Source organism: Enoplosus armatus, chromosome 17 (genome assembly GCF_043641665.1).
Source record: "Enoplosus armatus isolate fEnoArm2 chromosome 17, fEnoArm2.hap1, whole genome shotgun sequence".
NCBI classification, from domain to species: domain Eukaryota; kingdom Metazoa; phylum Chordata; class Actinopteri; order Centrarchiformes; family Enoplosidae; genus Enoplosus; species Enoplosus armatus.
In genome coordinates, this window is record NC_092196.1 from 14220012 (window position 1) to 14233750 (window position 13739).

The following is a 13739-nucleotide window of genomic DNA, read 5'->3' on the forward strand; positions in this document are numbered from 1 at the left end:
TTGACACTGATAATGTGTATACTTGTTAAGATGTTATTTTAATGCTGTTTTTCATTAAAGTTGTTATTTGTTGGTTTTGTTGGACCTATTTTAACATAAACATTTATTTGCCCATTGGATGTGGTTGTGTTTGGATATGAAGATGTATCTCATGTGCTGCATCCTATGGCCACTTCTTTAACCTCAGGTTAAAGATGTCACCATGTGACCAGAGGATTGTTGGTTTAATGCCCTGGACCAGCAGCCAATATTTCAATCAGGAATGGGATGTGAAAGACTAACTTGAGCAGAGGCATTGGCTATCTAAATGTAGTGTGATCAAAATGTACCTCCTGATACAAGGCAGAAAATATACATGACTGATATTCTGTATGTGCTTCAGTAACTCAAAATGATATAGTATATGATGCTATTGATTCTCAAGCTCTTTATCTGTGAATTTGGCACTGAGTGTCACTGCAATTATGCGTTGATTGGAGTGTAAAAGAAACAATTGCAAGGTAATGCTTGTTTTAAGAGATAACACTTGTTCTCACATGCTTAAGAATAACAGTTCATAAATCATTTTGAACATGTCATATCAAACAGAAAATTACACCATGAGTCTCTTCAGACCAGCACAGCTATCTATGATCTCTCAAGTATGAATATGTCTGAGAGGGCTGTGCTTGGCTTGTCCAGACACTCTTAAGTCTTGGATGTGTCCTGGCACTGACCACACCTAACAAACTGCTGACCTTCTCATCCATCATGATGAAGTGATGACATGTTTTTCCCAAGGCTCATCAGATGATACCCTCAAATATATTTGGCAATAAATAGTAGTCAGTTGGATGTCTCAGCCTTTCTCCTGAGGCACTGGCATATTAGAGTGTTTATTTCTTTCTTGCAGCTGTTTCATGGTTGCCATTCATTTTGAAAGTCGATTCAAAATATAGCATTATATTGTTTTACGATGTGATAGGCTGATAAATACTATTCCTCTTGTGATAAATGATGGAAGTGATAGAAGCCAAGTGATTATATTTTACCCACATAAAACGACTACAGGTAGCCTACTGGTGACAGTGAATCTTTAGAAAAGACCAGGCATCACTTGGCTTAGTTTAATAGTAAAATAAATTAATGTAAACCGATATTTCCCACGTTTGGTATTTGTTAAAGCCATAGACTGGTTACAACACAAAAAAACGAATGACATTGGTTCCTGAAGTAGTATCAGACAAAAGGGGGCAATATTTCCCTGTCAAATGTTTTCTGCTTGAATCATACAGGCGTTAACAACAAGGAAGTGACCGACTAGCCCGCAGACTGCTGTCAAGATGGCACCAAGTGGGCTGAAAGCGATAGTTGGAGAAAGTAAGTGACACATTCGTTGTAACATTGTCTGCTTTCAGAAGTTATTACAACTAAAACATCCAAGTAGTTTATTTTAACTTATCTTGTAGTAGCTTGATATACTGACGTTCAACACAAAACACTGCAGGGGACGTTGGTCCACCAAAGGTTTCTTCCTGTTCCAGTCCCAAATAAAATGCTAACATTACCGACGGAAATAATGTCATCGCTAACCAAGCAATGGAGGAAAAAAGTAGTATTGTTGTGTTAGTAATAACATTTACTGAGGGGGAATGGTGATTTGTTGTCGCGGCGTTAGGGAAAATGACTGGGAAATGTGTCAGTCCAAGTTATATAGTTAAGCTAATGTTAGCCAGCTAGCCTAAAAGGAAGTGTGGAGATGGGTCTGGCTGTGCGAGACTACGTCGCTTGAGATGGACTAAATCAGTTGGTACATTTATGCTGTAAGCGATTAAACTAAACTAAATAAGAACTTTTGTTACAAAATGTTTTTAATGAAACTGATATTTCAATATTAACTCGTGTTTTCTGTCGTTTGACAAATAACTATTTAAATAACGTCATAGAATTAATGATGCTTTAACGTTAGGCTATTTATTTAACGTAGCTAACGTTAGATAGAATAATGATTAATTAACACATGTATACTCAAATCTCTACAAAGGCAAATGGCGTTATGTAATGGTAATATTTATTTAACATTATATTACACACTTTTGTTATATGTAACCAATAACATTTGGAGTAGTGGAATTAAGTAGTTCAGTTATTCTAAACAATTTATAACGTTAAAGGTAAATTTCTTTGAACACTGATGCAACCTATTCACTATGTCAAGGGTTGTTCTTGTATAGAGTAGGAGTGTAATGTGAACACACCTGTCACTCAGAATTGCTGAAATCCTCAGGTGTGTACTGGTAATACAAGCAACACTGACCTTGCCCAGGATTCAAAAATCACACCAACATTGCCTTGCTATTGGCTTGTACTAGGCCTATAACCTATTTATTTATGCGAGTTTGGAATATGCTCCTTCTTTTCTTTGAATTTGGGTTGTCGACGCACGTTGAGTGAAAGCACATTTTACATGTACATTTTAAAAGTTAACCAATACAAAGGCTAAGATTAAGATTGCTAAAATGGCTTGATGGTTTTCTGCTTTAATGTGGGGAACCCCAGTTACAAGTAGTCATACTTTCCAGTTCCCTGTATGGAAATAAGTTGGGCGTTGCAAGACAAGGCATTTATCAGTGAGGAATTTTTTATGGAAAAAAACATGAAAATCCCTCACTTTTTTGTATTTACATTTACATAACTTGTTGTCAGCTACTCTTAAGTGATTCTGGCATAGGTTTTACATTGTTGAATGTATATTGGTACAGGCTAGATTATAGTAACTTCACCAACACCAAATATTATTTTGAAAAAAATTAATAACATAGTGATTACGATGGACATTAACAGAAGGTGAAGAGCAATAATGTTTTTATTAACTGCTGAATTAAACTTGTGTCATTCCCATAACCAGCCAATTATCATGTCAGTTAGCATGTGAATTGATGTAGTAATACAACTTATAACAATGCATTATATGTCTTAGGGAGTCACTGCTGTGTTTAACAAGGAAGTTGAGTGTTTAGTGAAGAACATGATATCACATCAACATAGTTCTTCATTTTTATGTCTTTTCCCATGCTCTCTTTCCTTCTCTACACTATTAAAAGGAGATCCTGGTGAGTCGATGATGGCCTAAATAATAGCAATACATATAATGGCTTTTTCTATGTGAAATAGCACCTCTGCTCTTTTTCCATGAAGGTTAATATTTCAGGGCATTTTGGGAAAGGTGGCCCACCTCCACTGTAAAACACAGCAGGAAGCCCTCAGTTTTGCAGTTTGTTTCACCAGTAATACCACGCCGCAGCTCTTGTGCCTATGAAGTCACTGGAACAACTATGCTTTTGTCTGATTCATACAGTGTAAAGAGTATAACACAAGGAAGTTGCACCCAACCGACTGAGTTGGTAAATACAAGTGCTAAATATAGGTTTGTTTCAAGAAGGTTCCTGGTTCCTGATTTAGAGGATTTAGATGCACAACTGTCATTTTTCATTATGTTTATTTAATTGTCACAAGATTTCAATTTGATATTTCACTTGCCCTTGTATCTACTAATAGTGATTCAACTTTTGACATCAAGAAAAACCTTAAGCCACACATGTATTATTTTACTCTTTAGCCACTGGTGCACAGTAGATTAAATGCTACTCTGTGGAAAAATAATTGTATAAACTATGAATGAATGCTGTAACAAAAATTGGGAGTTTTGTAAATCATAGCAATAACAACACAAGATATTGTTATGGTGTTATGTTACTTCTGTTTTACAAACAGCATTGCCAAGTATTGCTGTATAGGAGTCTTTGCTAAAAAAAACTACCTGTTTTACCTAACATTTTTTGTGCTGAGCAGGAAATGTTTAATCAGATGTTACTGATAGGTCTGTAATCATATATGAATCTTTTTCTTCTCTTCTACAGAAATCCTCAATGGGGTCATCAAGAGTGTGAAGAAGGATGGAGAATGGAAGGTAACAGTTGCCCAGTAAGAATGAAGAAATCCTCTGATTTTGTCACACTGAATTTATAACCACTGTTTCTTCAGGTTCTTATTGTGGATCACATGAGCATGCGAATTCTGTCGTCTTGCTGCAAGATGTCTGACATTTTGGCAGAGGGGGTGACCAGTAAGTATGCGGATAATTAATAGACTTGCATCCAATGGATCAGTTGTATACATGAGGGATGAAATTTAACAGTTAGGCAGTACACATTTGTCAAGTGTTCCTTAACTTTTGTCATCTTAGAGCAATCTGAGGATCAGCCCCAGCCTGATTTAAAGCAATAACTTTGTCTCTTAATGGAATATTTATATTTATATTTATATCCTTCTCGGAGTTCCACACACACACTTGTAATTCATGCCATGTGTTTCACTTTACATGATGATGATGTTTTATTTGCAGTTGCACGCAAAATTGATCAAGTCAGATTGTTTAGATTGAAATAAATGTCCTCTGTTTTCTCCTTTTCAGTTGTGGAGGACATCAATAAACGACGGGAGCCCATCTCTAGTTTGGAGGCCATTTATTTGATTTCACCTGTGGAGAAGGTTAGCTGTCGCCTTTTCCTCAGAGTTCCCTCTATCATGTTGAGATAATCCTTGCTCATTGTGATTTTTTGCTTTCAATTACAGTCAGTTCGTGCTCTCATTAACGACTTCAAAGACGCTGCCTTTACTTACAAAGCAGCTCACATCTTCTTCACTGACAGTAAGATTGTCTTTGTGTGTGTGGGTGTGTGTGTGTGTGTATGTGTACAGTATACTGTGCATATGTGCATCATTCATTTCATGTTGTCGAAATTCCATGAAAAACAGTGTTTAAACCTTGGAAACGTATTTATCAATCAATTATTTTCAAATGTACTGTGCAAAACATTTTAAAGTTTCAAAATATATCTAATCATTACATTAAGTTATTGCCATTTGTAATTCATTTATTTATTTTTGCTTTCATAGCTTGTCCAGATGGTCTCTTTGCTGAGATAGGGAGATCCAGAGTTTCCAAGGTTGTCAAGACTTTAAAAGAGATCAACGTTGCTTTCCTGCCGTATGAGTCTCAGGTTGGTAGCTATCTCTTCTTTTACTTAAACTTGATTTTTTGGCCACACAGTTCTTATTCACTTTTGTTTCAGCTATGACCAAACCAAAACAATGAGCTAGAAGATGCTGAAATGCTCCCTAGAGCAGTGGGGAACTGTAGAGTTGGGTCATAGTACTCAGTGGGTTTATTACTACGAGTGACACCTTTTACATTACACACAGTCATTTTTTTATTTTTGTTAATGTAAAAATATGAATAGTGTTGCATGATTGTTGTGAACATAAAATGACATAACATAACCTCAATCCCTCTCATCCCTGCAGGTATTCTCCCTGGATGACCCGACCTCCTTGTACTCCTTCTATAGTTCAAAGCCAAACGAAGAAAAAGACAAAATGATGGAAAATCTGGCGGAGCAGATCGCAACCTTGTGTGATACACTGAAGGAGTACCCTGCAGTCCGTTACCGCAAGTATGGTAGCCTTGCATAAAAGCACACAGAAATGAGTTTGCTACTGAATTTGCTGATTCAGTTGTATACCCCTCTGTCTCTAAGGGGACCAGAGGAGAATGCTAGACTGGCTGATGAGGTCTACCAGCGACTTACTGCTCACAAGGCTGACAACCCAAGCATGGGAGAGGTTAGGAACTACTTAGACCACCAACTAAAACAATTCTTATGTGCTCTACTGTATTAATACAATTCTTTGAAGAAAAATGGTGAACTGAATTCTTATACTGCTTTTTTCTGCTAAACCAACTTTTCTGTATAAGGGCTTACACTTCCTTTGGGATTCTGCTGCTATTCACCTTCACAGGTTGTAGACGTTTCTGTGGTTTCTGGGTTTTATTTCCTGTTGATTATTTTTCTCACGCTTTGCTGGACCTTTTCTCTTTTTGCCTTCTTCTTTTCTGTCTTTCTTAGCTGACATTTCCTTGTTCTCGAGATGGGTCTTAACAGGCATGTATTACTGTTCTCTTTTTGCCCCCACACATCTGAAGTGCATTACCATGCTGTGCAGTTTTCTCTGTATTTTTTTACTTTACTTGACATTGCAAGTTTGCTAAAGTGCTAATTTGATTTTGAATTCTTAAAGATAAAAAGACTTTCACTGCATGACAGATTCACAAAATAACGAAGGACCTTATATTTCATGCGTACTGTAGACTAGATCCTAATTTATTGTGCATCTGTGAAGTAGATCTTTCATTAGTAGAAGATTATATCCCTTATGTTTATTGTTTTTAGGGGGCAGACAAGGCGCGATCCCAGCTACTGATTGTTGATCGTGGGTTTGATCCCATCTCGCCTATTCTACATGAGTTGACCTTCCAGGCAATGGCCTACGACTTGCTGGATATCAAACAGGACATCTATACGTGAGTGAACATCTTATTATATCTATCGGCTGCTTTTCATTTGCTTTGCCAAGTCATTGTGCTGTCTGTTTCTCCATACTCATTTGTGTTGTACATGTATATTTGTTCTATGTTTTTTAAGTTATAAGACAACCGGCATTGGGGATTCAAAAGAGAGAGAAGTGTTATTGGATGAAGATGATGAGCTCTGGGTTCAGCTCAAACATATGCACATTGCAGATGTCACTAAGTAAGTCTTTCTCAACTTGATGAATATGTCTGTCATATCTCCACATGATTGTGTCTCACTGTCATCCTTCTGGTCATTGCTTTCACTTGGTTTTGTGTTACAACTTCAAAACACACACTTTGCTTTGTGTGTGTTCTCAAAGTTAGAAATTGTATATTAAACCTTGTCAATAGATTTAAGTAATAAGTTATATTGTAACATCATATTTGGTTGAGAGTAATGCAAATAATGAATTAATCTATGATAATTATATTGTAGCCCCTGGTAAGATTGCAGTAAGAAACTCACTTACCAAAGGTGGTGTTAAATGCATTCTGCCTCTAAAAATCTGGCTCTTTACAATAAGTTAAAACGCAAAAGTTAGTGGAATGTTTTTGAGGATGTATGATAAATGTGTTTATTTAACAGTTGGGTAAAATTTTGACCCTGGTAAGGTACTTAAAAAAAAAACATCAAACCAGATTACAATTTGGTTGCTCAGTAATATTATTATAACTAATTAAATTACTGAAATAACTTAAAGGTGACTAATCATTTTCAAAACCCATTGTTGCAGGAAAGTGACAGAGCTTCTTCGTACCTTTTGTGAGAGCAAGAGAATGTGCACTGACAATGTGAGTGTTTATGTGCTGTACTCATTTTGGTTCACTTATTATTACAGATGTCTGTAAGTCTAGACTATTCAGTGCAATTTTTGTAAATATGTTTTCCATTTCAGGCCAACATAAAGGATCTCTCTCAGATGTTAAAGAAGATGCCACAGTATCAGAAGGAGCTCAGCATTGTGAGTGGGATGAAAAAAAGCCAACTCTTCACCTTTTTTAGTATCATCATCTATTGATACTTTTTCTGTTGTAAAGGGAGTACTCTCTGAAATGTTTAAGATTAGGATTGTACAAATGACAACAGTGGATTTTCCCTCAATCAGTATTTAGAACATTTTATTAGGAGACACTTTTGACAGTAAATTAGACTATTATTTAGATTCACCACGTTTCCTTTTGCTTTGCTTAGCTTTAATTTGAGTCTGACTTAAAGCCCATTTTCTAGTTCATTTGCTTATACATTGATTGTCCATTATGACAAGAATCTCCCTTTATTTTCAGTGGAGTAGCTCCGCAAAGTTTCTGTCTTTGTTATAACTACAAATTATTTAATAATAATTCATCTTTATCTTTATTTTCATTCACAGTACTCTACTCACTTGCACCTAGCTGAAGCTTGTATGAAGAAGTTCAAGGCCTCTCTTGATAAGCTTTGTGAAGTGGAACAGGTCAGTACTCTTGTGGGGTGTACAATTAAAATAAATCAGTATCATCAACATTTTGACTCAGAGCAATTAGGACACAAACAGCACTGTCATTGGAGCAACAAACAGCTCTGATAGATTAAAACAAATAATAACATTGTTGTACTCTGACTTTAAGTATGCTGTAGAGGTACAGTTAAATCCATCTACAGTATGTATTATCGCAATGAAATGAGAAGCTATAGTTGTCCTGCACATCTATAGTTGGAGGTATAAATAGAAACATGATCATGTTCTTTCTTTCCCTGAAGAAAAGGCACCTGTGGATAACCATTTGGCCATTTAACTGAATATTTTTGGAATTTGTCTGCTCATGCATTGTTGGCAGTGCAACCTGACAGTCTGTAGTTTTTATATCACAGGGGATCAACTAAAATGTTCCACTGTGTTAGTCACTGACAGTAAGTATCTTAGAGGGAATGTCTGACATGGAATTACTCTGTCCCACTTACTCCACACACTAAGTGACCTCGACATGATGGCGTCTTTATTTATAGCTTCTCTGTGGTTTGTTCAAATGCCACTGTCACAGTCTGGTGATATTTAATGGAGAATCTTAATCGTAATATTGCGTAAGAAGCTTGGAACCGGACATCAGCATCCATACATCTGCTGAAATGCAGAAGAAGCTGTCATGTCATTACTGAGTGTAAAGGCATTTAATAACACATCCCTGTACTACTTGGTAATGTAGAAATCCTTCCATCAACATGAGCCTGGGATAAAGCTCGGTTCAACCAGTACCTAGCTCTAGTGTGTTGTTTATATATGCAAGACATGCTTTGTCTCCCTGAAGAGATGTATTCTGCCACATTTAGATCAGTCACAAGCACACAGGAAATGATAAGCTATGCATGGTTGTGGTATTATGAATTGTAAGTGTTAATGGGGCCTTTTTGTATGAGTGAATCACTCGACTGTACTAATGGATTGTCAACATGTCTGAAAGCTGCCTCTTTAATCCAATGGGCATATTTTGGCTCTAAGATAGACAGTGTGATGCAAACAGCAACAGCTCTCTGTCAGCTGTCATTTGTTGTGCATTGTTTGGACAAGCCAATACAAATATATTTGTGTTATGCTATGAGCAAAATGATGTACGGTATTTTTATGAGCTCTTCTAGCCACTCTCTAGTTTCAGTTGCTCACAAAAAGTTTTGTTGTTGATTGGCCCTAACAAGGCTTAGCCCAAATTCATCATACAGCTTAGCAAGAGTTTTTGGGGAGGTCACACAGTGCCCAGGATTGCATTAAAGGGAAATCCCAAAGCTAGATATAAGTATAAAAGCCCAAGTTAAGTGGCCAATATTTGTCATTATTTTTGATTATAGTTAATGGATTACAAATGCAACTCTGGAAGTATACTCTGCACTTTAGGACTGTTTCTGCCATTAATAAGAGTATTTTCTGAAGTGAAATAAAAATGTAAATATTCTGAGATTATTATAAAGAGCACTTTACAATATATGTAACACCACCATTAATCTTTAAGTGGTTTAGTGAAAGGATCAGAACAATAGTGCTAATGCAGTATTCTTAAAACCATAGTATGGTCATGAAAGACAAGAAGTTTTTGGAAAAGAAATAGGAAAAGGTTGAACGGCAAATCATCCTCCTGTGTCAGCTGCCCTGCGACTCAGCTGACTTAAGTTGTAATTTGTCATTCAGATTCCAATTGCAGTTGATGGTTAACCACGGGTGTCTTCCACAGGACCTGGCAATGGGAGCAAATGCAGAAGGGGAACCTCTAAAGGATGCCATGAAGAGCATTGTTCCTGTGCTCCTCAACAATGAAATTGAGGCGTATGACAAAATCCGCATTATACTGCTGTACATATTCCACAAGAAAAGAGGTGCACCCTTGTCACAAATATTTCTGTCTTAACTAACATTTTAAAAACAAAAGTTCTTATGCACAGCATACTTGCACACTGTGTGTGTGTGTGTGTGTGTGTGTGTGTGTGTGTGTGTGTGTGTGTCACCGTTAATAAGAAGGGTTAACATGACCAGAAACTTTGATGCGGAATAGCAGAGAATCGAGTCTTATCATTGCCCTCACCATTTTTAAATAAAGAGTATGATTATTCATGCAGGCATTGGGGAGGAGAACCTTGCCAAGCTCATCCAGCATGCAAACATACAGGCCGACAGCAACATCATCACCAACCTGCAGAACCTGGGTTGTAACATTATAGATGGGGTAAATTTCTTCATTGCAGTTTGGTTAAAGTCTCAATGTTGTTGTAATAGAAATGTATTCCCTCAGTATATGTTACATGCGTCATGTTGTTTGGTAGGGCCGCAATGCTGGGATAAGACTGCCAGAACGGCAGGAGCGCACAGAGAGCACATATCAGCTCTCGAGATGGACACCCATCATCAAAGATGTCATGGAGGTATTAAAGCCAAAATGAGGTTTCTGATGTTGTTGGTACACCTGCTCAGTTTTATTTTCAGCTTTTTATACTATCTGTGTTTCTGTATCACAGAATGCCATAGAGGACAAACTGGACAGAAGGCAGTGGCCATTCATCTCTGATCCTGCTCCCATCAACACAACTCAGACTGCAGTCAGGTGGGTGCTGGAAGCAGAAAATATGTTTTTTTTTTATCATGTATGAACAGCACATTGTTACTTCATTAGAGTTCACAATGTATATAACAAAATAATTGGTTAATGAGTAATACACAATAGGCACTTTGAAAAGGAAAAACATGACAACTAGAAAGACATTTCCAAGGGGCTTTTTTTCTTATGTTCCAAGGAAATATTAGTTTGAAAAATTTATTGTTTTGCCTTTTTGTTTGTTTTTTATAAAGCAACAAAAATATCAACTGGGATATCAGACAGATTAATGCTGTCAAATAAAAGCTTTTATCCCTTTAACTGAGTTGGAGTCAAGCTTTCACAAAGTGAGCTGAAAAGTTGAAACTAAGCCAGTTTTGCTTTGAATACTCAATAATAATCCTCCGGGGAATTCCTATCATGATGATAGTGCTTATACAAACCACTCTCACGGACCTGGGTTCACTCATAATCTGCATAATGCACAATGCCTTCCTTTTTAGCAAAGTACAGAATTAAAATTGAGTAGTCATTAACACTAGAATATAGGCTGGCTATATAGGGCTTGATATATAATACCGGACATGGCACTTGGAAGAGTTTAATTTGGCCTCTTTTGTAACATTATGAAACTGATTAGCAGAGGTAGTAAGCAAAGCATTACAATAAAATATAAATGCAATATAAACTTGTTTGACCAGCAGGGCTGCTTACGCTCTACCACATGTGCATTGACTTATTCCCTAAACATTCACAGCTGATTGTGACTAATGAGCTATTTGCATCCAGACTGGAAAAAGACAGGAGTTCTGACATGCTGCCAATAGGATGATTTATAGGATCTTTACATTCACATTTATTTACCAGGGTCAATTTAATGTGAGTACCACATCAAAGAGAAGCATTGCATACTATTTGAAGTATTTGCTATTATTGGAAACGGATATGGTTATTGATGGATCATTTCAGTGTAATGAAACTGGCTGCTCACAAACAGGCCTTAGTTTTAGTCTTAATTACTTGTTGCTGAATTATTGTTTCAATTCTTTTACAGCAGTGCACGTTTTGGACACTGGCACAAGAATAAATCTCCAACAGAATATCGCTCTGGCCCTCGGCTTATTATATTTGTGATTGGCGGGGTGTCCCTATCAGAGATGCGCTCTGCCTATGAAGTCACTCGAGCCACTGATGGAAAATGGGAAGTGCTGATTGGTAAGCAATCACTGTTGATGAGGCCATGATTTTGTCCCAAAAATGCAGAATTCAAGAGGCTTTTATTATAAATAGTATTTTCTTCTTGACAGGGTCATCTCACATCCTGACCCCAACCAGCTTCCTTACTGACCTGAAGAGTCTGGACCAAGTTCCTAATCCTGATTGTTGAGTTTGAGAGTTTGGCCCTGAACTGGGAAGAGCACACTGGAATAAGGGTTTAGTCTTTCATTTGAGATGATAGGTTGCTGGACTGTCTCAGCATCTCCAACATCTGAAGTGAAACATGAAGAGAAATTTCAGATGTAGCCATGGAAGGAAACATTTGTGATTCTTTATTTTATTTTAGAATGTTCTTTTTAGTGTTTGTTGTTAATTGGGTTATGTATACTGCTGTGATTGAAATTGTATTAAAATATTTAATTAGACATTATTAATATTTTGATTATTTTACTGTTCTCATTAAAATTCTTATTTTTGTTACTATGAGATATTTGATTTCCCTAATTTTGTACACAAAAAATTGCATCCTTCTCACCAAACTGGATCATCTCACACCAAAAATCTTATTCAAGTCTATTGTAGATGTATGTAACTCAATAGAAGTATGTTTTGTAAGCGTGGGATATGTTTTTTTGGTTTTTTTTCTTGGTACCTTTTTCTTTTCCTCCTTATCTCTGAAATTTCATCTCAGACAAAATGTCTTAACTGCTGTCTTATGAATTCTTGCACATTTACCACGTACTTTAATATATTGCTAGGAGCAAGTGTTGTGGGTGTTTGTTTCTTTGTAGTTAAAATGAGAAATAAAAGAAACATAATATTCACTTTAAATTGTGTGTTGTGTGTAGTATTCCAGAGGACTTTCAATCGACATAAAAAGTTACTTTAAATGTGTGACAAAACAATCTCAACTCATAGTTCACCTATAGCTTTGTCACACATGCTGATCCAAAAGAATGAAGAATTAACTTTCATGCTCAGAATTATTTTAAGTCATAGTTGAGGTCCTTTGACATTGGTAGCTTATTCAGCCACCTTTAATTTGCTCTCCTAATATCCTTACCTTTAAGAAAATGCACTCAACTGTGTTGTATCTGTCTCTAATCTGAATATTCACAACTATGCTTGACAGACATGAACTTTAAGTACAGTGTTAGGTCAGAAGGGAGAATATGTACACCTACCAGTAAAAAAGATCATCCCTCCATGCTGAGGATTATGTTTTCATCTGGGATTACAGATGGTAATATTAAATTCGGGGCACTGGCTGGGGTCTTAAAGTTAATGGGTTAATACTCAGGACTTAACTCTATTTAAAAGCCTGCCATCAAGCCACATCCAGTACACATTTGGAGTAGCATCAGTCAGGATCATCATTTCCATTGCACATACAATAGTTCCATTAAAGTATTGAATGGATTCTCCATCAATTACAGGAAGTGCTTTTGTGTAACTTTCTTTACTGTTTCACATTTTATCTAGTTTTCAGTTTCACTTTTTGTATTATTTTTCATGATGGCAGCTGCTGAGGTGGACTCCAAATCAGAAGCTACCGACGCTGTGCTGGTAAGACCTTTGTAACATTCCCGCATTTTTGCCTTGATGCCTTATATTACTGATTGATATTTTGGTTCTTATTGTATAGTATAAAGTATTGTATTGCATTGTTGAGATATTTGTTTATAGAATTTTATTTAATTCTCGAAAGTGACCAAAATAAGTAAATATTTTAAGCTATTATACATTTATTTTATTGTATATTATTTGTTGGCAATGTAATTAATTGATAACATTTTGATATTACATTGATCCCCAAGATGTGTTCCAGGACCTTTACTGTGGAGTGTGAAAAGAGAAGAACTTTTAGGAATAATTATTTTCATGTTAAGATTTACGTAAAAAGGTTTAGGACAACTGATTTAGTGCCAAGGAGAACATTGACTATAAGTTGTGATAGTTCACACTATTTGCGTTTTGTTTTGGCTGACGTTCAACAGGAAACCCCAGAACATGA

General features: G+C 36.4%; 1 protein-coding gene across 6 annotated transcripts; it reads left to right on the forward strand.

Moving 5' to 3' along the window:
* The first annotated feature begins 1300 nt into the window (after positions 1 to 1300).
* stxbp2 (syntaxin binding protein 2) lies at positions 1301 to 12520 on the forward strand. Of its 6 annotated transcripts, none has more exons than XM_070922434.1 (19): positions 1301 to 1359; positions 3900 to 3949; positions 4024 to 4105; positions 4454 to 4530; positions 4615 to 4690; positions 4939 to 5042; positions 5347 to 5500; positions 5588 to 5664; positions 6273 to 6403; positions 6525 to 6632; positions 7189 to 7246; positions 7351 to 7416; positions 7825 to 7905; positions 9653 to 9794; positions 10035 to 10141; positions 10239 to 10337; positions 10431 to 10516; positions 11565 to 11722; positions 11815 to 12520. In XM_070922434.1, exons 1-19 carry the CDS (start codon positions 1323 to 1325, stop codon positions 11892 to 11894), a joined length of 1773 nt encoding a protein of 590 aa, XP_070778535.1. In that variant the 5' UTR covers positions 1301 to 1322; the 3' UTR covers positions 11895 to 12520. The 6 variants fall into 6 exon arrangements, with proteins under 6 accessions (XP_070778535.1, XP_070778532.1, XP_070778534.1 ...); XM_070922431.1 differs by having other exon boundaries at positions 5347 to 5495; positions 5580 to 5664; positions 11562 to 11722; XM_070922433.1 differs by having other exon boundaries at positions 5347 to 5495; positions 5580 to 5664.
* The last annotated feature ends 1219 nt before the right edge of the window (positions 12521 to 13739 follow it).